The 27,993-nt window shown below is 35.7% G+C and overlaps 3 protein-coding genes across 12 annotated transcripts in view; 1 reads left to right on the top strand and 2 right to left on the bottom strand.

Annotated features, from left to right (window-relative positions):
• CASK (calcium/calmodulin dependent serine protein kinase) overlaps nt 1-27,993 on the top strand; it is a 195,991-nt gene that overhangs the window by 93,238 nt on the left and 74,760 nt on the right. For 9 of the 10 annotated variants that reach the window (XM_052674191.1, XM_052674196.1, XM_052674193.1 and 6 more), the window contains exon 6: nt 18,855-18,957. In XM_052674191.1, coding sequence (XP_052530151.1) covers nt 18,855-18,957 — 103 coding nt within the window. Of the gene's footprint in view, nt 1-18,854; nt 18,958-24,378; nt 24,506-27,993 lie in introns of those variants that run through there. The other variant, XM_052674200.1, reaches the window with a different exon arrangement.
• Nucleotides 1,456-4,847, bottom strand: GPR82 (G protein-coupled receptor 82). Its single transcript, XM_052674205.1, has 2 exons — nt 4,260-4,847; nt 1,456-2,994 (listed from the first exon to the last, which is right to left on the bottom strand). The coding sequence occupies exon 2, from the start codon at nt 2,959-2,961 to the stop codon at nt 1,906-1,908; it is 1,056 nt and encodes a 351-aa protein (XP_052530165.1). The 5' UTR covers nt 2,962-2,994; nt 4,260-4,847; the 3' UTR covers nt 1,456-1,905.
• On the bottom strand, nt 13,072-16,167 carry GPR34 (G protein-coupled receptor 34). The gene is made up of 2 exons (XM_052674203.1): nt 16,038-16,167; nt 13,072-14,818 (listed from the first exon to the last, which is right to left on the bottom strand). Exon 2 carries the CDS (start codon nt 14,793-14,795, stop codon nt 13,650-13,652), a length of 1,146 nt encoding a protein of 381 aa, XP_052530163.1. The 5' UTR covers nt 14,796-14,818; nt 16,038-16,167; the 3' UTR covers nt 13,072-13,649.

The following is a 27,993-nucleotide window of genomic DNA, read 5'->3' as shown; positions in this document are numbered from 1 at the left end:
ATTCAATGTTGAAGTTTACATCCTTAGACACCTTGCTGTGCTGAGGTTCCCTAAGTGTAAGGAAGGACAGAAGTTAGGGTTCTTATTTTGAGCCTGTGCAAAAACAAAAGCACCCTGACGGTAAACTTGTCATGCAAATGTCTACTGCTACTGATCTAAACACAGTAGTCTGAGCAAATTTAAACTGCTTTGGTTTAGTCATGGTTTAGGTGTCTTGTCCTTGGTTTTTGCACAGCATGATGCACACCCACACAAACCAGCCTTCATGCTCAAGAGCTCTTTCCTTTAGCATTCTGCAGTGTTAGACTCTGAAGCTGCCCACTTAAGGTTTTTCTGTAGATCATTTGTTAAGCATCAAAAGAGAATTCTGTAGAATAAGCAAATGATGGTTTCTGTTTTCACAAGTAGCACTGTATTTAATAAAATACTATGTTCCTGTGATTTTTCTGTCTTTTTCACTTACCTCTTTATTGAACTTCTGCAGAATACAAAGCAGATGTCAAATGATATGAAGTCTTGGGGTGCCTTTTACAGGAGGCCTAATATTTTGTATCTAACACCATATGCCAGTTTTGGGTCAATGTAGTGTTTCTGTAATGGAGCTCAGTGGTAGGGTCGGAAAGACAGAATTGATTGCTACACTTTATTGTGCAGTTTGCAGCAAGTGATTGGGCTTGTTAAAAAAAAAAAAACTGAACATCTAAAAAATAGCTGATATTCTGTAACACTTTCTGCATTCATTGGACAGCTTCCCTTGATCTCATTTGGAAGAATAGGGAAAAGACCACGCTACAAGAATAAATTCAAAACCACTCCTGTTTTGTACTCCTTTCATTCTGTTCATGGTTCTTAAATGTTTATTTTGAGTATAAGTTGTATACCCGTAAATAATAACCATTTATGCCTACCTAAGTAAACAATAAAATTTGCCTCGCAGAGTTAAATTAGGAATGTGGAAATTCTGTGATTTTTTTTTTTTATATTTATGTTAAATAGTACCAGAGGTTAAAAATAAGTGCATGTATGCATTTCATCCTTTTTTCCCTCACTTCATGTGCATTTGGATATCCCACAGTTTTGTATGACTCGTGTTTTACTCACTCTTCTGCAAGTGGTCTGGGTTTAAACACTAATGTGAAGAAGGTACCTTCTGGAGTAACATGTGTTAATTCAAATTTGACGTGGTCTAATCATGTAACGCTTTAGGGCAATTACATGTTGGACTTCAGTGCTGGGCTGTCTGCCAGGTTAAACAGCTCACAGCTCACAGTGGGATGGGAGAGAGAGAATTCAAAAAGGTGAAAGTGCAAGAAATGATGGGTAGAGATATGGACAGTTTAATAAGGGAGAGGAATAATAATAATAAAAGAAGTGATGCACAGTGCAGTTGCTCACTACCAGCTAGCCAGTGCTTAGACAGTGCTGAGCTTCTGAGGAAAAAAAAAAAAGGGTTAATCTTGAGTGTATTTTGTAGTTCTCTGGGCCTTCTTCCTTAAGGCTTTGACAAATGATTAATCTATTTTAGAGAGAAAAAATCTATGCTTTTCCTTTTTTTTTTTTTTTTTTTTCTTTGGTAAAGAAAGCCCAGAAAACCTGGGAATAACGGTGACGGATGAGAACTATGTCCTCTATTTCACACTGGTTTCTTCCCAGATCAGTTAGAAAGAAAACACTGTCCATCCAGCAAACATAAATGTATTTTTCTTTACATGGGTGAAGTGGCAATGCGCAGTTCTCTGTGTGAATTACATGAATTCATTTATTATGACTGCTGTTGATTTTTAAAGCAAGACTGTTTAAAAAAAAAAGTACAAGTAATGTTACCATTTTATTTAAATATTTCCCATTTGATATAAAAGTCTCATTGTAGCAAGTCAAAATGAGCTGGCTGTTAGTAATATTCTCTTAACATCTTTCCATCATACTTCGTATTGGTGGGCTATCTTCAATGAAAATATCAGTTCTGCGTTGGTGTTTTTCAGGTGTGGATTTTTTAAACAGACTGTATAGACTTTTCTTAAATGTTTTATCTAGCAGAAGGGTTGTAACTGGATCTATGCTACTCCTAGAAACACACAGACAAGTAAGGAAGTTTTTAATTTCTACTAGATAGTTTATCTTTGAACAGTCTTCTTCCGGAAGCAATACATAAAGTATGGGCCTGAAAATATGGTACGGAAGAAAGCAGGCAGTTAAAATTATCTGGATGACAAGAATGTTTCTTTTCACTGTTCTGTAAACCATATGGTTTTGTCCAATGTGGGTGTTTTTTTGTATTTTACTCAGGTGTCTGGTGAGGGAATAGTATGATAACAAAACAGTTAGAAAAAATAGAAAAAAGCAAGCAGTAGCAAAAGAAGCTGCAGTCTTTGCAGTAAATTCACCTATTTCTACCTTCACGTTGTAACACGTGTGAAATGTTTGCCCCCTCCTTGCCCGAGCATCGTACGTGATAGCTGTTACCGTTACGCACAACACAATGAGCCATATAAAGATACAAAAATATTTAGCGAACTTTGGCTGACGAAACTTCTGAAGTCCACGTTTGTACAAGTTTTTTGTGACTGCTTGGGAGTGTCGTGCATCACTGTTCTTCTTCAGCGTTGCATACTGACTTAAAGCGATTGTACACAAAATGGTGATTGTAACATACATGCAGACGTGCATAACGATAGTTCCGAGGTGATACGCTACTCTGCATACATCAGAGCCATATGTCCATTGGTGCCCTTTTGCAAAATAGCCAGCCACAAAAGGCATGGTGCTACATACGAGTAAATTAGCAGTGATGAGATTTACCAGATAAATATGCTGTGTTCTTTTTGTGGATGCTTGTCTTGAAAACACCCAAGCAGCGAGAATATTTCCAAAACTGCCAGTAATAAATAGGAAACAGTAGATGACTGGGAGAGCTACAGTAGTAGCTATCGATGGGTGAAGAATGCATGTTGAATTTCTCATTTATGCCAAATCTTCTTGAATGGATGATGAGAGCTGAAACACAATTAAAGGAATTATTCTTCTGTAATGTTCATCTAATATATCTTTTTTTTCTTCGCATTTTAAACTTTTTAACTTTTTCTCCTCTGCTTTTCATTGTTAACAATTCATAATTGTTCTCTGTGGTTATCATTTTCAGTTTGCATGAGCTTACTGTTTAGATGTTCTTTTACTGACAGATTTTTGGCAGTAAAAAATACAAAGCTGACTTATGTTAAAAAAAAAAAAATTAATGTGCTTAGAATCTAATAAAATAAATGAGGAAACAGAAGGTTGAAGGTAGGGTCTGAAAGTAACTTCTGTGGTCTTAAGTTATTTCTCAGTCTTCTAGAACACTTGTAACCTACTTTGGAAACCACTCTGGACTATTTCAAGTTAAATAAGCAAAATAAATACAAAGCATTTCAGTATTTGCAGAAATGCACAGGAGTATCTCTTACTTACATTTAAGTAAGAATTAAACTGTACATGATTCTGGAAGCTAGTTGGATGCTTTTTTTTTTTTCTTTTTTCTTTCTTTCTTTTTTTTTTCTTTTTTTTTTTTTTTCTTTGCTGATGATAGTATCTACCTTACTTAGCGCTCTAATCTTAGGTATACGTTATGCATAAATGATGTAGTCATGAGCATGTAAATGATTGCTGAAAACTGTGATATATTTCCAAGTTTAGTTTTCAATTTATTCTGTATTTCTAGACTGTAAGCAAGAAATCAGTTGTAGTTGGTGTTTAAAGCCCTGTAGAATGACTGCATATAAAAATGAGTCTTTGACTTACGTATGGTGAAGAGAGATTATCGTTTTGTACAGGTAAAAGTTCAGTAAAGTACAACTTAGCTTTAATTGCATATAAAAGTACATGGGGAAAAAAAAATAACATTTCAAAGTCACAGATTGACAAAAAAAGAAATAAATAAATTTAAACAGCCATAAGCAAATGAATTCAAATTGCAAAGAGCATTCTTTGTAACTATAACGAAATACCCAGGCACCAAGTAGATTACATTATAAAATAATTGTAAAACTTCTATTTAAAAATATGCTATAAGCCATGACTGGCAATTTGTAAATTAAACCAAATTTTTTTGCAGTTGTTGAATCTTTACCTAAGTCCCATATAGATCGTTGAACCAAAGTATATTAAATTATTTTATTACAATGAGTTACATTCACAAAATAACGTTTGGACTCGATCCTCTAGACATCTATCAATTATTTTTATGTGAATGTTTTGAAGCAAAGAAGTAGCACTTTCAAACTTACCTATGCAAACTGCAGGCGTCTTCCTTTGGAGAGGGAATTTTTGTCCAATGTCCTTTTTATCTTTACACCGATGCAGTGAAATAGATGATATTTAAATCTGGAAAACACAGTTAAGAAAAATGCCTTTGTGGCATAAGTAGGTTTTCAGAATGTGCCTTTTCTTCTTTTACAGTGTCAAAAGGCAGCTAGACACTTAAAGTTCAAACCAAAAGATGTTTTCTGTGCAAAAAGTCTTTGAATTTAGGTCAGGATATGCCTCCATTAGAGATTTTAAAAGAATGCAAGATAAAAGTGGAAGAATGATTCTAGCAGTCCTTTGGCCATGTAATTATTTCAGAGAAATACTTAAAATACTTTTAAGGCGTGGAGCTCTTGTTACTATCACGCTCTTTGAGACTGCCCACTTCCCAGAATGGAAAAAAATGAAGTTCGTATTTTGTAGGTGAGAACTTTAACTGCAGTTTAATTGCTCTTCAGATCCCAGGATTTTCACAGAGCTGTCCATCTGTTCTTGAATCCCACATGCAACAACGATAATGACATATCCATGTCTGCCCTCCTGTCAGTGACCAAATGAACACATCACGTATGTCCTGTCAGATGATGCATTCTGTGCAAGCAGTTTATAGCTGATGCATTCTCAGCTTTCTAACCATTCAGGGGAAACTGACTTGGCTTGTTTCCAAGAAATAGGAAGTTTAATGTAAGTCATCCAGAAGGCTGATAGCCAGAACAGTTTCCTTCCTGAAGAAGTTTCATCACAGATCAGTATCAGTCAAATTCTGCTTAAGTCTGCAGAACATAAAACTTCTGGATTTACCCCTGTGTGATACATCTGTGGTTGTCAGATATGGCTTTTCAGAAGCAGTAAGTTCCTTCATGAGAACAGAGGAGGTGCCGTATTTTATGCACTTTTAGTATTGTTGTGTAAGTTTTGCCTTGCATTTAAGGACTCACAGTGTAAAAACACACTTTAGGGATCTCAATGGATTTAATTATTCAGTCTCTTTATTGGTTTTATTTATGTTGCTGTAAAATGATAGACATGTATTCTGTCCACCTTTTTAGGTTAGACAATTCATGTCATTTAAAAGTAAATTTAAGTGAAGGAGGCTTGCTTGGAATATTAGTAAGTAGCTTGTAGTGCTGTGGTTCCTTTGCATGCATTTTAATTTTTATTCTGTGTTAAGCTTTACCTTCTTTTTCTTCTTTTTCTGTTTGAATAAATATATTAAAATCTGCTCTAATAGAAGGATTCTTATAGTAATTAAATGTCTAATAGTCTCTTACAGAGTCTTAGAAATCCATGTTTCTGTATTGTTCCATCCAGTTTTAGACACAAGAGTACATATCCTGAAAATTTGCTATGTGGCGACCGTGGTTTTATGCCAAAAAATGGTGTGAGCAATTTCAGTTAGCAGTTAGTTTTGTTGTTATTCAACTGGTTATTACATCTAGCCTGTTGTATTTGTAGTTCAATTACCATAATTCTTTCTATGTGAGGAAATTATGCTACCTTTTTTGTGAATTACTATATAATGGCTTAATATACTGAATTATAATCTATCAGACTTCATTTTGTAATTGATTAGTGATATGGGCAACAAATGAATGGGACATTGAGTAAACAAAAAAAAAAAAAGAAATTGGTTCCAAGCACTCTCACAATTCTTGTACACTATTTCCATTTGTGTGACCTACAAATGGCTTATTTTATCTAATGCATATTTGATGAAATGCAAACAGTACACATGCATCTCTTAGGCAATTCACTCTTAAGTTCTTAATAATGATCTTCATGTATTCTCTTCCCCTTACTTATTTCTATTTCTAGCCCCCTTAAACCATGATTATTATACTTGTTTCTAGATTTTATATACTAACAAACAGTGTGTGCTGCCTTTTTTTATTGTATGCAAACCTATTTTGTGGCTCAAAATCACAAAGACAAGAAAATTCACAGTGGGGAAGCCATTTCGGTTAGCCACTTATAACTTGTACCTAACTGTATTATATAGTACAGCCATAGGCAACAGTGATCCACACAAAAACCACCTGGCCACTACCTCTCCCCTCCACCTGCTAGAGATGATAGAAGACAGCCCAGTTAACCTCACATCTTGTGCCTGTCTCAACTTGTGTGAATATCTGGACTGTTCCTGTCAGGCAACAGAGTGTAATGTGGATTGGCAGCAGCTGCTCCTTACAGGATGGAAGAGGGCAGCAGTCCATTTACCTGTGGCTCCTGTGGCAGTCCTGATTCTCTATCCCATGGAAGGCCCAGGAGATGCACTTAACCTTGTTGCTTGATGGAAGAAAGGCAACTTTTAGGATAAAGTGCACAAAAGTGGATGCCCCTAGATAGGGCCACTATGGATGCTAAGGCTGAACTATACTAAATAAATGTGTAACATGTTAAATATGCATCAATCTTTAACATGAGATTTAATTTCCAGTACTTGGAATTTGATCTATTGTATAGGTGTCCAATATGCTATTTTAATATTTTTGTAGCCCTCTTTTTAATGTTCAAATAATAATGCAAAAAGAATAAGCAAAGTTTTGTTGATTATGTATGTGAAGTATATTACGTATTTTATATGCAGCCCCATATAATTCCTCTTCACTCAGTGCAGCCAGGCAAGCCAAAAAGTTAGAAACTCCTTACTGTATGGCATTTATTACCAGGATAAGTCTCTAAAATGCATTGACTACTGCAAACATGCAATTCATGTCTTCCTTCACATAGCTGAGTTAGAACTTTGACTTCTGATTCCAGTTTTTTTTTTGTTTAATCATCAGAATTGAAAGTTTATTGGCTGTATAAACTTCTAAGAGAGATGCAATTCATTTTGAGTTGCATGTGTAGATCTGGGAGAGTTGTTGCAGGCTGTCAGGTGAAGTCTCTGGTGACTGGAAAAAGGGAAACATCGCTCCCATTTTTACGAAGGGTAGAAAAGTCATCTAGTGAGTCTCCGTGTCATCTACCTGGACTTCTGCAAGACCGTTGACAGGGTCCCATACCACATCCTTATCTCTAAATTGGAAAGATAGTGATTTGAAGAGTGGATTACTCAGTGGCTAAATATTTGGTTGGATGGTTGCAGCAAGAGGATTGTGGTCAACAGGTCTATGTCTAAGTGGAGGCCAGTGATGAATTGTCTGGATGACGAGCTGCAAGATATGGTTTAGTAGCTTGTGGTAGCAGTGGTAATCAGAACACAGTTGGACTAGATGATCTTATAGGTTGTTGTTTCCAACCTTACGATTCTATGATTCTATGAATGGTGTCCCTCAGGGGTATATCTTGGGACCTGTGCTCTTCAACATCTTTATCAACAACCTAGAGAATGGGATTGAGTGCACCTTGAGCAGGTTTGCAAGTGACACCAAGCTGAGCAGTGTAGTTCACAACAGAAGGGAGGGATGCTTGGGCCCACGTTGAACTGAAAGAGGTACAACTAGTCCAAGTGCAGGGTGCTGCACCTTAGTATGGGCAATCCCAGATACGTGTACAGTGTGGAAGAAGAACTTACTGAGAGCAGTCCTGTGGAGAAGGACTCTGGGATCCTGGTGAACAAAAAGCTAGGCATGAGCCAGCAGTGTGTTCTTGCAGCCCACAAAGCCAACTGTGTCCTGGGCTGCAGGGGTGGCCAGCAGGGGCGGGGGGGGGAGTGATTGTCCCCCTCTGCTCTACCCTCATAAGGTCCCACCTGGAGTGCAGCATCAAGGCCTGGGGCGTTCAGCACAGGAAGGATGTGAAGCTGTTGGAGTGGGTACAGAGGAGGCCATGAAGATGATGGGAGGGCTGGAGCACCTAGCCTGCAAAGAAAGACTGAGGAAGCTGGCCTTGTTCAGCCTGGAGAAGGGTCTGAGGAGACTTCGTCATATATATTTATATACCTCAGTAAATGTATTTGTGAGAGCAGCTCTGAAAGTAATGCCTCTTATTGTATTAGTCCACAAGGTCAAAGGCAGATGTTGGTTGTATAGCAGTAGGGGTTGAACCTTCCTGCCAGTATCCCATTCCGTTTTGCTGCCATGTGACAGAGGGCAGCAAAGGGGCAGTCTGACACAATGGCATCTGAAATGGAAGTGCAGATGAAGCAAAGGTGTGTCACTGAATTCCTCCATGCTGACAAAATTGTACCCATTGAAGTTCATTGATGCTTGCTGAATATTTATGGAGGCTGAACGGTAGATGTGGACAGAGTGAGACAGTGGGTGGTGTGTTTCAGCAGTGGTGACAGAGATGTGAGAAATGCAGTCACATTCTTGACAGCCATGCAGATTTTTTCAAGCATGATATTTAGGGTCTTGTTCATTGCTGGCAAAACAATGCATAGCTAATGGTGATAACTATTTTGAAAAATAGTGTTTTGTAGCTGCGAATTTTCTCTATCAAGTAGTGTTACTGTGCTCTTTTTCCCTCATAGTTTCCATGGAAATAAATAGGAGGCATTACTTTTGGAGCAGTGCATTTAATATTGTGAGAAATACTGACCAAATCAAAGTTCTCTAAGTACGTGTTTAAATCTACTCAGCTTGAGCTGAGTACTGTGCTGAATCAGTGGATATAAAAGAGATGGCAGATTTTAATATGTTCTTTATTAGACTGTTTTTTTGGGGGTTTTTTTTTGCTGTTCATTGATGATTTATTTTCAGCAGCTTTAGAATTGCCATTATAGTTGAGCAGAATAGGTCCAAAATTGTAGTTCTTATACTGCTTGATGAATTGTGAGAATTTGTAATATAACTCCGGTATTTCTAGGATCCTTTGTGATATAGAAAAGGGATAATATTGCACCCATACCTTCAGCTATTTGGTTGTCATTAAATAAGCACGTTTATGTGCTCTGGGTAGTTGTTTTGCATAGAGAATCGCTAATTAAACAATACCTTTTAAACTGGAAAGCACAGAGTTACAGTTGACAGTACTTAAAAGAATCATCTTTCGATATTTTTAGACTTCAGGACTTCAGTGCTAAAAACTTCAGATTTTTTCCCAGATGAAATACTCTGTGCAGCCTCCAGAGGTCTCTTTTACTATTCTTGATTTTCAGAAATCGGTGACTGTTTACTGGGCATGATAATTTTTACTTTGATTTTTCAAAAACAGTTTTTAACATGAGAACTGTTCTGATCATTGCAGATAAAGAGGAAGCTTTCTCTGTGGTTTTCTTTCACTGTGCTGTAACTCATGTATTTTCAAGTTAAGTGTTCATAAGAGCTTTTTAGTTTTCGTATGAGGCTCTTAAGCTTTTGAGAAATTGCAAAAATACTAAAGCAAAAATAAAAATCTGAAGCATGGTGATAAAGGCAAAACTGATGCACAAAAGGTAGATTTTCTTGACTGCAAATTGGAAAGCTTTGTCTCCAAAATGAATTTCTTGCTGATAAGGAACATTGTTATGTCCCCTGTCAAGTGTTTTCATCAGACTTTTAATGTGTCGTTGACAATACGCATGTAGAAATTTTTTTGTGTGTGTGAGAAACAGTGGGTATGTTTTCATTTTAAAAGCACACAGTCATCTGTATCTGTGGTTTGAGATATTCCGAAGTAGCTGACCTTGCTTTTTAATAGGTGCAAAGATGTACTAACCTTCTCTGTATGCAAATTTAAAGGAACCAGTACTCATCATTTACAGCAAAAAGCAAGATAATCCCTGAGGGCAGCATGAAGCACAATGTACCTTTCTGGTGTACTTTAAGTAATTGATTCAGCTTGCAAAAATACAGGCTTAGAAGTAAACCCTAGCATTTTTTCATCTTCATTTTTATCTCATTTTCAGCTCTTTGATACACAGCTATTTCTCTTCTATTCATGTTCTTGTATCTATGCTTAACACTCTTAACAATGGAGTCTGAATGTTAAGGTTTCTTTCATCTTCATCCTTTCCCCTCAACTATTCCCACCCTCATGAAGTCTGAACAACTTCTGTACATGGATTTTTCCTATCTATTAATATTTACAAGCTGTGAGTGCTAACAGCTCTGTAGCACCTTCTCTGTTTTCTTGGATTCCCTTGGCAGGGTGCCCTCAGTAATAGGGAATATTTCTGAGATGGAAAAAAGGCTGGCCGAAGAGTCTCAGCCTTACAGAGAATGTGTTGAAAATACATTTAAAACATTGGTTTATTTTAACTTGTATGCTTTATTTATGCTGTGCAACTAAACTCCTTGTATCCACCCTGATTCTGTGTGTGATTTCAGAGAGAATATTAAACTAAGGTGTTCACATATATATTTTTTCCAGTATAAGGAATAATGTGACTCTTACTTATTTATCAGTAATGTATGATTCAGTAATGTGAGTTATATTTCTCTCCTGTAGTTTCGTTGACGGATATTGTGAAAGAGGTTGTTCAATTAAGGTTTCAGATTTGGGCTGTAATTTTCTTACCTAGCAGAATATGCCAAGTTGTAAGTCCCAAAGGTAATAAGAGTGAGTTTCAATATAGAAATAAAAATCGGTTATTCAAGTCGGATACAATTGAATGTGCTAATAATTAAAGTTATTAGCTTGTTTCTGGCATGCAGTTTTGTTTTGTGGTTTATGCTATTCAGAGTCTTTAAAGTGTGTGTGGTACAAATACAACATCACAATCAGATTTGCAGTTTGCCATGAGAAAAAGGAGAATCAAGAGGATGGACCCTGGATTATTTAGCAAGTCTCTTTTAGAATTTTATGTTGAAATTCAGTTGAAGTTTCAATACGTTACTGTGTTTGGCCCTCCTATCGCTTAGGAAGTATTGCTAAGATGAGAAGTAACAAACATAGTAACACTACTGAATTGACTAATGATGGGATCACCTGAAATGTCACATTGTAATTTTCAGCAGATCTCCCAGGAGCTTCCAAATTCTTTGCACTTGACTATAATGTCTTGCAGTGCCATCTATATACCCTCAGAAGCTGGTAAAATTGATTTCAGAAAAAAAGAAAAGAAAAAAGAAGAAGATTAAATATTAAAACACAGTAAAAGTGCCTGTGTTTGGAATTTGTTCAGCCGTAATTCTTTCCTACATGACAATACTGTCTAGTTTCAGATCCTGTTCTGAGCCAATTGATGCTTCAGGCCTTTGACATCTTGAAGCACTGATTTGCACACTTGTGAAAATCTGTCATCTGCTTATTTTGTTGGTTTTTTTGTTGTTGTTGTTGCTGTTGTTGTAACTGCTATTCCTTTAATATCAGACTCTGACAAAGAGCGTACAATTAGTTATTCCTTTTTCCCCTTTTACACACCGTACCTGGTGTTGCGGACCTAATGCGTCCTCTTTCAGTTTCTGAGCTCAAGCATTTACTTGTTTTATGTAGTCTGCATAGAAACTGTACCATATAAATTATGGAATATCGTAATGATGGCTTCTCAGTTTTTTTCTCCTAGTTTTAATAGTGACTTTGCTGCTTTATTGCTGTTGAACAGAGTTTGGTATCATACCCCTTTTTTAGGATTGACAACCTTGAATATTTGTGTATTGCTTAAAAACTTTGTCATCTCCTTAGTCTCATTCATTCCAGATAGTACTCAACAGAGTTGATAAATGAATCTATTTGGATATTCTTGGGTAATGTCCTGAAGGAAAAAATATATATATATATTTTTGAAGCTTTATTTCCACTTTTTAACTAGTTCCAAAATAAGAAATATCATCTAATATTCTAATTTCTTTAGGACCTTTTGTGAATGATCTTGCTAGAGTCCATGTACAACATTATCCCCTTTGTCCTGATGCTTCTCAAGTCTACTGGAGAGCTCCTTTGCTGGCTCCTCTGTAACAGTGCTGCTAGAGCTGATAGGTGGTAGATGTTTTTTCTCAAACAAATTTATTCACTTTTCCCTGGGCACCTTATCTACCCAAGCTTGCCTAATTTTATATGTTTTTGTAGGTGCTGCAATTGCCTAATATAAACACTAAACTATAGCTTCTGAATCTCATTCAAGTTTTGAATCACATATGCTTTTCATTCCTTATGCACAGAAGTTAATTAAAGTGAAGTAGTATGTAATGTAATATGTGGTCCTGGGGACTGTATTACTCTTTAATGTTTTGTTTTATCATCTGTTGATATTATACATGGCTTCTGGTGCTCCTTCTCTACAATCTGCAAAGCATGTACAGTTTATAACTAGCTTCTATAAAATCAGAATATTTTGCTGTATAATTAAAAATCTGCACATTTTGTGACAGATTAGGTATAAAGCCATGTGATCTATTAGAGAATTGGTAATCATGTTTAATATTAAAGTCTTTCAGTTAACCTAAGCAATATTGGGTTGTTATGTGTTAAGCGTAATAGAATCTTCTTTTGCAGTGATAGTACCTAACATCTACTATCTAATTAGTTCATCTTTCTGGATTCTTTGCTAGGCATGTAAATTACTCTCAGTATAAGTGTCTGTTTGCATGTCTTTTGGTCTTAACAAGGTCCACTTTCAGCTCACCTGTTTTAAACAACCTTACACTTCAAAATTTTACTTTGCACCTGAATCCATAAACCTGTAAATAGACTACATGACTGATCCTGACCAAAGAACAGAGCTGATGCTTCCAGTGTTCACAATAGCTAACTTTTCCATTCTGCGAATGCTCAGTTTTTTCCTTGTTGAAATACTTTGTGTAGCTGAAGTCACCAAATTTGTTGCTCAGAGTTTGAAGGAAATCCTAACTAGCTGAAAATACCCATATGTCACAAATTTCTAACCAATTTCTAACCAGTGCTTAACTTTACCTCAAGTACTCAACCTTGACATTCATTAAAACATTGAAAATATAATAAAGGGCTTGAATAATAAAGGAGGCTTGATTATTTTGGTTTTTATATTTAATGAAGCAAATATCCAGTAATTATAACTGAATCAATGGCAGCTGTATTCTTCACCTCATTTTTGAGCCAGATATGTTGCTAAATTCTCAAATATTTCCTTGCAAAAATTCTCTAAGTACAGTTCAGTGCTGATCTCTTTGAAACCTGTTAAAGCAGACAGTACATAAAGGCTTTAATGATTCATGTAGCTCTTTTGAATAGGACACATTACTTCTGCAAAATGCATCTGTTTACAAATTGCTCATATTAATATCTGTATACAAGACTCCTTACACAGGCTTAAACCACTTTGTGGACATCTCCCCAAAGACTTAGTGTTCTAGGTTAGTCCCACAGAAGGTGCCTGAGATAACTTGAAGGAAGTTTCCTGTTTTGTTTTCTTGGATAAACAAAAGGGAAATACTTCTGAAAAGTTTCTTCTCAATTTCACAAACAGAAGTAAGACTTCTCATTTTGTAATGGGAAGAATGAAACGAGGTTAGTATCCATTCAGTTATTGTATTCGGTGCATCTTAAGCTGATGTCCGAAAGTGACACTGAGAGAAGCTGTTATCTGTTTACTTGAGTAAGTCAGACTTCTTCTTTACAGAACTTGAATGCGGAGTGGTAGTAGAAAATCTCTCTTGCATATATTGTCCAAGTTTTATTTCTGAAGTACTTTCCAGAGTCACACTTGAATCTCCGTGAATTCTTCTACAAATAAGTTGGAAGACAGTCTTACGGACGCTACTGGACATTAGGAAATACATAACTGGATCTAAGCAGCTGTTAAAAGATGAAAATATGAGCATAACTTCATTGCATGTGTGAATTATTCCCTTCCAGTAACAGGATGGCTCTTGTAACTGTGATGTAATGTAGACAAATCGAAACATGTGGTATGGAACAAAACATATAGTGAAAATAATGAGTACAATGAAGGAATTCCTTGCTGTCTGGGTGTATTTTACTGCATTGGGAAAATTAGCTCTTTTCCTTGAAATTTTCAGTAGGTTCTTGGCAATTTTAACATAGGAAAGTATCAAAAGGAGAAAAACTGTCCAAAAAATGATGACAATAATATAATTTAAAATTGCTTCTGTCATTGCGTTCTTCTTATGCCGATAATGAAAGCACAAGGTAGAATTGCTGACCTCACTTGTGAAGAGAGATGGTACAACTACTAATGAAAATCCTGTTAGTGCAACTGCCCACACAATGCAACAAATATGTATACTTCGGGTAGTATTTAACATCTTAGGTCGTTTCACAGACTTATTTATTTTTACGTAACGATCTAGGCTAATTAGTCCTAACAGTACTATGCTAATGTACATGTTCATGTAAAATAGAGTTCCCACAATTTTGCATAAAATCCATCCGAACATCCATGTGTTGTTGAAAATGTGGTACAGTATTCGGAAGGGAAGGCAGAAGATCAGCAAAAGGTCTGCGATGGCTACGTTTAGCAAGTAAACTTGGATGGAATTCCTTTTCTGGTGAATGCACAGGAATGCAAACAGGGCTATAATATTTCCAACCAATCCAACGACAAAAATAACAGAGTAAAAAAGTATGAGAGCAAGTGACAATGCATCGTCTTCTAAGTCACAGCTTGCTTTGGGCAGAATTTCTGATGCATTCGTGGGTGGATCACTTTGGTTACCCCCAAAAGCTTTCGTGTATGGAAGAGTGGTCAGTAAATCAGCTGAAGGTGTAGCCATTTGTGAGGATTTTCTTAGCTGTTCTGTCAGGATATGAAGAAAAATTGTAAATATTAAGTCATCACAGGAACACTGTTACACTTCATTGCCTACAAAGCATTTATGTAATATAAATAGCACTGAGTCAGCACTATTATATTAGTTTCTTTTTTATTATTTGTATCATTGGTATTGGTAAGGTTTTTTTTTCCTTTTGTGGAATGTTTGTAAATCAGGATTATGCAAGGAAACTGATATTAGCTTGAAAATTACATTGCTTCAGTAACAGATGTTTTCATATCTTCCCTTGTTTTCATAAAGTTTTTAACGTAACTGAGAGTATATTTTTCACTAGTAAGGTATAATCTGGGAGATAAAAATCAGCTTTGACTAATGAAAGGAAACCAAAAGCAAACTCTTAATCAATATAGCAGAACAACAGTTAGCTGTTTAGAGAGGTGGTTAACAACCAATTATTAGCAATACATTTTTCTCCCTAAGTTTATATGCCATGGTGTTAAAAGATTATGTAAATAAGTTTATTTCAATTTTTTTTAGAGAGACAAGCTAATATTCCCCTAATCTGAAAAGAAAATCATTTTTGGTGTTCTAAATGTAGATCTGCAGCAACAATAAGAAGGAGAAAAAAAAACATTCCAGGTCTTAAAAATGTCTGATATGGGTAAGGTGGTGAAAATTGCAACATTTTAGATAAGAGGCTTAGTAAAAAGTGATGTACATACAGAATCTGAATTATTGAGAGGATATTAATAATAAAGTATTATAGCATCTCAATGTTGGATGATCTTAAAGTTACATTAGATGTGGGCACTATGTTCCAGTTTTACAAGTACAGCTGTCTTTTCATATTAGCCACTTAGTATGGTATGGGCTAAAGTAATTACAAAAATTGTGTCTGATTAAAGAAATACGGTACCTTCAAATGCACATTGAAACCTCTCAGCTATATTAAATGTTATGTTTATGTTGATTTTTTTTGTAAAAAATGTTTGACATCATGAATTGCATAATCTGTAACATTTAGCTGAATGAGGGCAGGAAAAAAATCAGTAACACTGCAGATACTTCAGAAACACAATTAAGAAACTAGCCTAAGTTTTGTCATCTGTAAGTAGGAATGCATACTTAAACTGAGAAATACATAATTACATGCCAATTGATTACAAAGGTCATTAGCACCTTCGAAATTAAAATAAATTGCAATAAGAATTTGTTTTATTAAGTATAAAAGAAGCCACTTACCATTTGTGTTTTAAGAACTTCTGCTGATTTTGAAAACCACTGCTGAAGAGAGGGAGGAGTAACGTGTATGCATGTCCTCTTATTAGAAAGCTGGAGTACCAGCTTCTCTATGAAAGCTTGAGAATCAGCTGACGCAGTGCAATTAGCTACAAGGGGAAGTTTTAACTAGTGTTGCAACTACTTTTTAAAGATATTTTGAAGTAGCAAAAGCCAACTTACTGGAAAGATTGACTTTGGTGTTAACTTGGACTTTGCTGGTTATATCATAAACTTTTACTGAATAGGAGATTGGGATTTTTTTCATAGAAACTTTGTTTCTTGTGACCAACCTCAGCGTTTTCCTTTTTGGTAAACAATTGTCTTGGTACACTACATCTTGATACTGGCATGAAAGTAGTATCACTTCTTCAAGATTCGTGCACAGAGTGAAGCCACACTTGAAGTGGCACATTTTTGTTACCCTGGTGCAGCTTTCATCTACCTTGCTCAAAGTGAGAAATCTGAGGTTGATTTTTTTTTCACTTAAACTAGCAGCTGTGATACATAGGTCACTCTGAAAGAAATGCCTCCTGTTTATTTGCATGAAAAAACACATCAAAGAAGACAATAACACTATTTGATAGAGAAAATTCCCAGCTACAATACACTATTTTTCAATATTCTCACAACCATTCGATATGCATTTTTTGCCAGCAATGACCAAGAGCCTGCATGCCACACTTGGGAAAATCTGCACCCGCTGGTGGCTGTCACCACTGCTGAAACCACACACTGCCTCACTGTGCTCACACCCACTGTTTGGTCTCCATGAAAGTTCAGCAAAAGTCAATGAGTGTTAATAGGTACAATTTTTTCCGCATGCAGAAATTCACCTTTGCTTCATCTTCCTTTCCATGTCAGATGTCAGTGTGTCAGGCTGCCCCTCTGCTGCCATCTGTCACATGGCAACAAAATGGAGCTGAATGGATCTGAAAGGAGGTCATTCCTCCCACATCCAGCTCTGATGTCATGGGCCGACAAAATATAACAGGAGGCATTACTTTTGGAACAGCTTAACAGTTTCAATAAGGCAGAAACAAAATACTCAGAGGTAATTCCACCTGGTAATACTATTTAAAACAGGATATAAGAGATTTTAAATTTACGTTTTTAAAATGCAAATTTAAAAATTGGTTCTAGAAGTCCCAGTATGAGTTAGCACAAATGTAATAACTGAGGAATATTATCCTGACTGTATTTTCCTTAGTAGTTGAAATGAGTGTCCATGTTAACATTCTTAACTTATCATCCATCTGAGAATCAAGCTTATTTGAGACTCTGCAAATTTCTTTTGGACTTTTAAAAAAGATTGAGGTTGATGTTACAATGTTGTCGTAATTTCATCCTGATATTTAGTAGGACCAGAAGCATTGGGAAGATTTAGATTTGTTCATATATTTTGTATCAGGTATTTACAGTCATGTCACAAAATCTGAGTGCTTAGCTATAACAGCAAATGAATGTTAAGGAAGCATCAAAGGTAACAGTTCATGACTTTGTGTAAGATAAGGTTTCGTAGACTTCTAATACATAATGATAATTACAACTTTCAAAAGTCTGAGTATTAGCTGTAGGTATTTTACAAAATGGTCATCAACCTAAATTAAAACCATTAAGTACAGCTAATGCAGAAGGAAATTGTTTATGGATTCCTCCACAGCTTAATTGTTTGATCCTGCAGGGAGGTTGTAATTTTCCTGTTCCAGATTGGAGCACTTTAGTTATGTTACCCCCCAAAACCTTAGATCATCTCTGTAGTGAGCAGCTGAGTTCTTTCAGGTTCTTTGCTGCTGGAGGACAAGTGTAAAAGAAAACTAAAGGCAGCACATGCTTACCTTATTAGAGAACGAGGACAAATCTGAAGATACAGGGTAACCTATTTAAAGTTCCTTGTTTTGCAGTGTAAGCAGTAACATTTTCTCAAGAAGTAGTAGAAGTAGACAGATTTGACATCCTTTTAAATAACAGAGCTGACTGTGCAAATGGAGGCTCTATGTAAATATAGGAAGTCATTCTACATTAATTGCTGCATTGAGTACTATATTTCATTTTTAAGTAGGCTCTCACATCAGTCACCACTCCTCCAAATAATGTTATTATTGTATTTTTATATATTGCATCTTAATATAATTAGTGGAAAAAATATGGATGACTTTGCATGGAATGATTTAGATACCTAAGCAGTTTATCCTGTAACTCAATAGAAATATCACAGCAGTGTTGTTTCTATGCAGCTGGGAAGTGATCTCCTACTGTGGTTGGGGCTGAAAGTGTTAAGAATAAGATCACACGCACTGTGTCATAGGGCAGGATGTATCTACTGAAGAACTAGAACAGTATAAAGCATACAAGTGAAATAAAGAGTGAAAATAAAAACTAATACTAAGAAAGAAAATTTCAACATTCATTATCTCCATGTTGTTGTGATTTTACTTTGTGTTCCTTGTGAGTTCTGTTAAGTCCTGAAATGCTTTTGCTATACCTAGGGCAAGTAAAAAGGAAGGCAATGGAGAAGGAATCATAGAATCATAGAATCACAAGGTTGGAAAGGATCTGCAGATCATCTAGTCCAACCATCCTCCCATTACCAGTGCTACTACAAGATACTCAACCATAAAGAGGTTTAGTGAGAGGATCTCATTCCAAAAAATATTACAAATCAAGAATTTCTTTAAAAAAATAATGACTTCTGTTTGCAAATTTTTGAAAGTAAATCCTAAGGTGCCAATTGTACTTTTCAAATAATATAATAATTTGCTTTTTCATTGTTGTTTTCAGCCACACTGTGTACTGCTTGCCTCAAAAGAGAATTCAGCCCCGGTAAAGCTTGGTGGCTTCGGGGTAGCAATTCAATTAGGAGAATCTGGGCTAGTTGCTGGAGGTAAGAAATTGTCCTTCAAACTTATATAATATTACAGAAGTTTTACTGCAGAGTTCTGTGCTTCCAATGTAGCCTGGGCTGCAAAACAAGGACTCAAAAATAATCTCATTCTAAATACTTTGTTAACAATATTTGTACGCAAGTATTTGAACTGCAACTGTGTGTACTACAGTTAGTAATACACTAACTGTAGTGTACTACACTGCATGTACATATACTGAAATTGTAAAACTGTCTAAATGTTTCTCAGCAACAGCTTACACTGTTTTGATCAAAATGAAATTGAAAAATGCAAATTTTGTTTTCATTTTGATACAGTCCTTGGCAGTGTTAGTCCATGCTTGGCAAAGCACACAACATAAAATGCCATCAAGATTGAAATGCGTGTCAAAGCAATTGACTAAAGATTTAGTACAGCATCCTTAATGCTCCCATATGTTTTTTAGGCAATTTCTGTCAGAATACTATACTCCGATTAATAGCAAAATCTTTCTAGCTTTCACATGTGATTCTTTCTATGTTTTACTGTTTCATTGTAATTATTGCATAAGACACCAATATCTTGATAATGTATATTTTTTGACTGTGTGTTTTGTTTTCTGTGAATTTTATTTCCTCTAGCTACCTTCCATATTGTTCCAGACAATAGGGTTATGCTCTAATCAGCCTGCACAGATGAAGACCCAATCAGTTTTCTGGTGTTTTCATTGCCAGAGTAGGAGACTACAGCAAAAGATTTCATTAACTTTGGGTGTTTTTTTTTTCTTCAAAAGGGAGTAACTTCCTTTCAGTATGTCTCAGTATCTTCTTCAAAAACTCACATTTTCTTATCTAAATATTTAAAATATCTTTGTCAATTCAGCTTTCATATGATTTTTTTTTTTTAAATAAAGAGCAAATCCAGTTTAAGCATACCAACATCTTCCACACTCTTCCAATAATTACCAATACCAGGATAGTTCTTATTACCTGCAGTCCTAGATAAGTCTTTTTCTAAGAAAATACATTTAGAGGCTGTTGAGTTGTTTTTTTTTCCTAAATGAGCTAATTTCTTTCTTTGTTTTTCCTATTTCTCAAATGATACTTCAACCATTGCTTTTTTTCAGTGATAGCTCCTACCATTTTGTTTACGATTCCCTCATTTTTCTTCTTCGTTCTCACTGAGCAACTTTTTCATTTTTTTTTTAGTCTCAGCTACTCTTTTGGAGCTAATCAGCTACATCAAACTTACTTTCAGACTCCTAGCTGTCTTAACAGAAAGCTGAAATTCAGTTTAGAAAAATGTCCTGAATTTTGCTCAGAATTCATCAAGTCCTTTCCTTCCTTTTCTGCAACCCCATTCATCATTCATGTACTCAATTGTCTTACAGTCAGTGCTGGCCTGGTCCTTCCTTTCCCATGTAAATGTTTTCATTCCTTTATAGTTCAGCTTGCAGTACTTACAGAAGCTTTTTTTTTTTTTTTTTCCCTTAAGCCTCATCAGTATAATATTTCTCTGTGTGCTTATCTTTTATGCCTGATTTGTCTGAATCTCTTCCTTATCAGTCTGCCTTCATATTATTTTTCCCTCTCTCTCAACTGTCATTTCAGTTTGTAGTCTTTTCACTAGTACTTGTTATCTTCACCTTCAAATTCATCTAACTTTCAGGGCTACCTAGAGAATTTGCACTTCATTTATATCCATATAATATTTTTATTCTACTACATGTTTCAGGTTTTCTCCTTAACAGACTGCTTATCTCTTTCTTCTGATCTTCCATTCCAGTCTTTGGACTTCAAACTACATCTGGCAGTTCTTTTCCTTTCCAGAGTACCAGACACTTCCCTATACAGCACTTGCAAGATTTTATTTCTGCAACTGCATAGTAATGTCCTATATGTATTATAGAAAGATTAATGGTACTGCCTTTATGGGGCTATAGGTTTCTTGTAACAAATTGTTTATCAGTGTAATAGTTTAAGTTACTGTTATGCCCTACATACAAATTCTGTTTTGTAGTAAGTATAATGAAAAATTAGATGCTACTCATTTGTTCATTTTCTCCTGAATGAAGTAGAAACCTTCCTCATAGAGAGTCTTGTAAAAAGTATAATAACCAATCTATTTATGTTCACGTTCTTTTTCTAATTTTTAGTTTAAAAATAAAACTGCTTCTCCTTAACATATTCAATTATTTCCCCTCCAGCATGGCAATTCCTACGTTCACTGGTTATTTTCAGCCCTATCACATCAAAAAATAAATTCTTACTTAAACAAAAGCTATTATGAGATTAAACTTCCCATACTGTCCTAAAAAACCACAGTGCTCCTAAGCTGTTTTGTTTTCATTGTACTGTAAAACTTTTACGGGTACTGTCTTATACATACTGGAAATGCAATGTTTGCTTACCTTTCTGTATCCAATATGTATTACTACAGTATCATAGCAGGATATATTCTATGAATTCCTACATAGATGATCCTGATGTTCAAGAAGAGAAATGCTTGGAGTAGTTTGTCTTTCAAGACAGAATAAGATAGATTTCCTTTAAAAAAAGCACATCTGCATTGAAAGTAGCATGGCTCTAGTAAAGTTCAACTTCCCTTACTCTTGCATACTAAACCCAGTCGCTCTACAAAGCTCTTCTATTTCAGTCGTGGTCGCTGTTTGCTAGTATTTTTGCCTAAAATAGGAGCTGCTCTATCTAAAATATTCAGAGGTTACCATTGCTTTAATTTTTTTTGTTTCTTATTTTCACGCATTTGCATTTGTGCCTTTTTTTTTACTTACCTTTTTATATTGATGCACCTGTGCCTGATGAGATTGTGTGTAGCCAGGACAACACACAATAAGATGGAATTTGCTCCCTTGGTTTCTGCCAGGCATACCTTCTAGGGTCAGCTTTTGCTTTATTTATGAGTGTGGAATTTTTTGAACTTAACCAAACACAGCTTCTTCCAGTATACATAAATCTTGGGGAAAAAAAAATAAGAAAAACAAACATTTGAGGATTTTTCTAATAAAGTAAGTTCTGGGAATTGAAAGTAGACTAGTCTCAATCTTTTAACCTATGTGAAAGATAAAGTTGTGCTGTTTAGAAGTATAATTACTGTGTTCTTTCAAGCAGAGGGTTGTTTTACAGAAGTCTGAATTAATCTCCCAGTAACAAGATAAGACATCATATAGATAAGACAGAATCTAGATATTAAAATATCTAGATTTTAGGAACATTGTCATTAAACCGCTAACAATCCAGTGGAGTTTATTTTTAAGAGAGCTTAATTATTACTAAGCATGAAAAAATTGATGTAGCTGGAACTCAGTTTCCATAAGACCAAAAGGAAAAATACTGTTCTACTGTGTATTGCCATAAGCTGCAGTGCGATAAACAGAAACTGTCATCTTCTGAGCTGTAGGAAGTTGTTTTCATGAATTATCAGTTTCTGAAGGCCACTTTTTCTTGAAGTTCTTATGATCAGCTGTAGAAAAATTTGCTGAAGTTTATTCGTTTGAAGCATTCAAGTAGATACTTAAAGATGGAAGTCTGCTGTATACACAACAGTTAAAGATGTGTAAGTGTGAATGTAAGATTTGTAAGGATTAGAAGATTTGTACTCTTCTAAGTAACAGGTTGTTGACATTAAGCAGTCCATGTTTTCATAGCTATCCTGCAGTTGTAGTATTGGAACCTGAGAGGTCAGTGTTGTAATAGAGCAATCTCATATTATAATTTCTGCCTTGAACATTTTTTCTTTCAGAATATGACGTAAATTATCACAATATTTTCTTAAGTAAATGTGATGATGTCCGACTTAGCAGATATTATCTTAGTCTCATATTTATTAGCTAGTATATGCTATAAAAGTCTGAAGAAACTTCAGTGGTGCCCATGCCAGGAAAAAGGTAATGAGCACTAACTTGAATACAGGAGGCTACATCTGAACATCAGTATATCTATATTGCCTAGGTAATGGGCCACTGGCACAGGTTGTCCAGTGAGGCTGTGGAGTTTCATGTATGGAAATCTCCAAAAGCCACCTGGGTGGGGTTATGAGCAACCTGCTGTGGGTGTCCCTGCTTGATTAGGGGTTGGAGCAGATGGACACAAAAGGCTCTTCCAGCCAGTGAATAAAAAGCTCTTGAATCCACAAGTGCTATTTCCTTCACTTAGCACAGAATAACTGTATATGGACCTAAATGGCATGAGGTTCTGTGCTAGCTGTTAAGTCTTCTTTAGCAGTGAATAGTTGACCTATTTTACTTTTTCTCTTAGCAGCAAAATGTCAGTGCTGATCCAGTCCAGTATTTATTTTTGATTACTATTACTTAGCTCTCCTAAATTTCTTCAGAATTCTTAAGTTCAATTAATAACTTTAAAATTTATTAATAGAAGTGCAGCATACAAATACCAAGTGTTCTTGGTTCTCTGTAAGCTGGCCTTCTACTCCAAAAGTTACTACTAAAATGACAAAGGAAGGCATTACTGTAAATTCCCCTGCAAATAAGACCGTGGAATTTTGGGAAATAATGTGAAGAAAGTAGTGTGAAATAATTTTCTCGGTGATTTTCTAAATACCAGTTTAAAATTGTATTATTTTTTTTTTTTTCATCATCAGTGTCTGAGTTATGCAGCAAATCTTTTTTCTAAGGACAAGTATATGTTTCTAAACTAAGATCGTATGCTAGTATTTTTTCACTCAAATTAAAGTGTTTCGTTCCTCTGCAAAGCAAGAATACTATTTCACTATTTTTCTATTTTTAATGAAAGCTATTCACTCTCTTCAAAGCTTTGCCTCTGATAGAATTTGTTTTATTTAAAAGCTACAATTGAAGTTTACTGTCTCAGAAATTCCTCTTCACATCTGGGTTGATTTGAGAGAACTTAGAGGAGGCTAATGTGTTTAAAAGTCAGCTTAGATTTACTTCCTTCATGATAGTGTTATGCCTGCAAAGGCCAGTGAATCAGTTATTATAATTTTTCTGGATATCATGTGATCTTTGCTCGTTCATTTTCCCAACACTAATGCCGGGTGCCCAATTATCTGATAATACATCTTTTAAAATACATTTTCTTCTGACAGTCTTCTGTGCTGAGGCTGAATTGCCTTGTTTTTTAATTTTCTCCATCTTTTCCATGCACCTGCTTTAAACATCTCTATTGTCTGGAGTAATGTGGAAAGGAATTAAAAGTAATAAAGTATGATCTATCTAATGTTGTGTGTGATTCTTCGATTCCTTCCACATTATTCTGGACATCCCAGCCTTTTAGAAACTTCTTAATTTAAGAACATATTCTTATTACACTATTGTGAGAGGTCAGATGGTGATGTTTATTAGTACCTCACATTTTTTTCCTAAAAATTATTTGTTCCAGTTGTTTCCTTATACATCGTTCAGATACTACTGCTGTTGAAAGACACTTCTTCTGATATCTTGGTCATCAATCCCCTGCCTTAGGGATGACAAAATCTGATTGGGTCTCTCTATATGCTCTTCTTCTTGTGGAAAGCATAACCCTATTGTCTGGAATAATATGGAAAGAGTCATAGAAACTAAAATTATCAAAGGTAAGTCAAAATTTATCTTTAGTGCTTGTGAATGATATCAAATTGACAACATCTGAAGACTGAAGCTCTTTATCCACAGGAAAAAAAAAAAAAAAAAAAAGATCAACTGAATTAGCAGTTTTACAAATTTCCACAATGCCAATATGCCTCAAAACTGGTAGATTAAAAAAAAACTGGTGTGCAGAAGTAAGATATGTAATGGCTGTGCCTGTTCAGGCAGTAAGCAAATAAGCTTTATGCAAATAAACTTCTTTTTCATGGGGAGTTGTTAGAATATATTCATGGGTTTTCTTACGTCTAGAATAAAGGAAAGTATATTTAAATAAAGAGAAAATGACATTGCTTACTGTTCTGTCTCACTTTATTTCCAAAAAGATGGAAAGCTGCTGCAAAAACACACACACAAAAAAAAGCACAATTTTCTAAAATCTTACACAAACTTTCCACTTGGTAACTATCAGCACAAGTAGTATTTGTTTTAAAGAGTATTTAGGAGCCATGATTTTTGCTAACTTTGTTGTCTCTAAATTTTGTTTATCCTGTTACTGTCCTGTAGTTGCAAAACAAGATCATATCTATTTGAGTTCATACGTGCACTTGAATTTGCTGAGCAAAGTGTGCTAATACTTGCCCAGATACATTTCTAAAATAACCTCAAAATCACCATTTCCTCTTCTGATGAAACCAGCAGTAAATTGTCGTGAGGATGGCAGCTGCCCCAGAAATGACCTTAGCTTTTTTAATAGTTTCTAAAATATCTTCTCACATATATTTTTTCATTTTACAAGAGAATATTGTGATTTAGTAGTACTGATTTTTCAGTATTCTTTTAAGTAGCATCATTTTAAATCTGGTTACAGCAAAGTCTGTTGGGTTCTTAAAAAGATGTGTGAGATGTTGCTTTGTTACTTTACTAGTCTGATGATTCTGCTTAACGTCAAGCTATGCATTAAAATTAATTTGTATGATATACTGGTTTTGCACTAGAGAAGCAAAGATCCTGTTCTTCTACCTGAGGTCTGAAATTCTTAACTTCTGAGGGAGGAAAAAGTAGATTTAGGATGATCTCTTATCTCTAACTTCTAAGTTTGTTGGAGTTTGTTTGTAAGAGCTGTTGGGTAATTAAGTAACGTGTAGCTTCACATTCTAGTGGCATACTCTGAATGGGCATCAGATAAAGATCAGAAAAAAAATAGGAAACTTGGGATACCAAAAGGTTGTAATTTGTCCAATGTCGCATAGAAAATAGAAAATGGATCTCAACAAGCTATTGCACTTCTCTTGTTTTGTTAGAAAAATATATGGAAAAATCATAATATGGTGAATAATGAACAGTGCTGACAGTGGATGGGAACAGCATGAAAATGCTTGCATGTTATGTTTTGTCTGCAGTTTTGATATGTGTAAATTTGCGAGCTGTTTGCTTCTTGTTGATATTCAGTAGTTCAGTAAGTACTTTTGTATTTCTTAGCACTGTAGTCAGGAAGAGAAGTAAAGGAGAAAGGAAGTTTATCTGCTGTCAAGACACCACTTTCAAACTTTAGGGAAGATGATTAATGCTCAATTTGAAATAAGTATCCTGCTCTGCATATATTTATGAGTACATTTGAATAATGAAGGATTTTTCTTGCTAATGAATTTTTGCAAAGTAATTTTAACTTGAAACATTTTACTAAGGAGAAAAGGAAGCCAAAAACATGCACTTTTGATAGTATCTTGACAGTTTAAATTACTTATTTTATGCAGCCCATGATTAATTCAGGCAAAATGATGCTTAATATTTGAGAACGGAAAATGAACAGATGAAAAGGAGCAGGCTGTTTCTTTGATTCACATTAAGAGATTCAACTTATTTTTCCCCATTTCATCAGCATTCTGTGCATCAAAAATAGCATAACCCAGCATAGTGGGTTGGCCTCAGCTAAGGGCCGATTTCCCTTAGGTCCATCATTTCTGCCTCTCTTTCCTCTGCTCACTTTTCCCCATCTCAAGCGTGGGAGCTTCCTATAGGCTGCAGTCTTCCCAAATAAGCTTGCTACTGCGTGAGTCCTCCATGGTTATCTGTTCCACTGTGATCTTTTCTACAGGCTGAAAAGGAAAATTCTACCACAACACCTGGAGAACATCCTCCCCTTCTCCTTCTCTGACCTTGGTGGCCACAGGGCTGTTTCGCTCATGTTTTCCCTTGTTCATTAAACTGTTGGGCAGCATATTTTCTTGAATGTGCTTTTCCAGAGGCTCTGCCAACTTGACTGACATCCTTGGCTTCAGCCAGCAGATTCTCCATTTGGAGCTGGCTGCAGGCAGCCACATCCAGCATGGGGGCAACTCTGCTGCTTCTCTCATAAGCCATTCCTGCCATCCTCTGCTGCTAGGGCCTCACATCAGCACCCAGTAATGTATTATATTGCTCACGTAGCATGTGTTCCTGCAAAATAGGCAGCATGGGAGAAAATGTAGGGCCAGTAGCTGTTTGCCAGGGACACATTTCTTCAGAACAACTCGTTCTGTTGTTAGGCCTTCTGTCAGTAGGCCTGTTGTACAAATGCCATCGGACAGACAGAAACATTGGCTATGTATTCAGGTTCACTTCTCTGATAGTACACAGTCATTTTTTTTATATGTGTTCATCCCTGCAACTGGTACTTCCTTGTAACAGAAAAGTGGTCCCGTGCTGAGATTGCATATGCGTTAAATCAACTTAGATATCACTTAGAATTTAGGCTTATTTTATTGGCTACTTGATCCAGACAGCTCTATCTGTGAAGATTAGATCTCTAGCTCTGAAGATTAGTGCCTCTTTCAAATAGGTTTGTTTGTCCTTGTGGTATCTTTCTGTTTTGTTTTGAATAATCACTTTTCTCTTGACTTCCTAGATTCAGGACAGCTATATATATATATATATATTTCCCATTAATAAAAAAAAAGGATTTTAACAGCAGCTTTATTACCACTAGTGTTTGCTTTTTTGCACTGTGTAAGACTGGTTACACCTGCTCCACAATTGCAGATGGATATATCTGAACCCAAATGCCAGGAAGTTTACTACTGAAATAAACAAGACTTGGGTAAGCCAGGCTGCCTTGCGGTCTTGCATGATGCCTTTGATATACAGAATTTTCAGACTGTGGTATGCATACCACTAACATCACATGAGTATCTGCTATATGCAGATAATTTCTTTCAACAGGCTGCTATTGCTTTCTTTGTACATAAGTTACCTCATACACAGGTTGAAATTCTGATACATCAATGATGGAATATTAGGGAAAAGACTTAGGAAACTCTTGTAGCTAGATAATTATAGGCTCATGGAAAGAAAGAATATAGAGTTCTCAGCATATTTAAGCATCTTAAGCATACTGTTTTTCCTTTTCATTCCCTTCCCTGTCCCCAAGTATCACAAAGAGAGAGACTTTGGATCATCCAGGCAGATAATTTTTCTCCTTCATTAGTGAACTTCAAGAATTGTCTTTGAAGTTTATCAG

Source organism: Tympanuchus pallidicinctus, unplaced genomic scaffold (assembly GCF_026119805.1).
Source record: "Tympanuchus pallidicinctus isolate F22 unplaced genomic scaffold, pur_lepc_1.0 scaffold14, whole genome shotgun sequence".
NCBI lineage: Eukaryota > Metazoa > Chordata > Aves > Galliformes > Phasianidae > Tympanuchus > Tympanuchus pallidicinctus.
The sequence above is the reverse complement of the archived record's forward strand: the minus strand, read 5'-3'. Positions and strand labels throughout refer to the sequence as shown.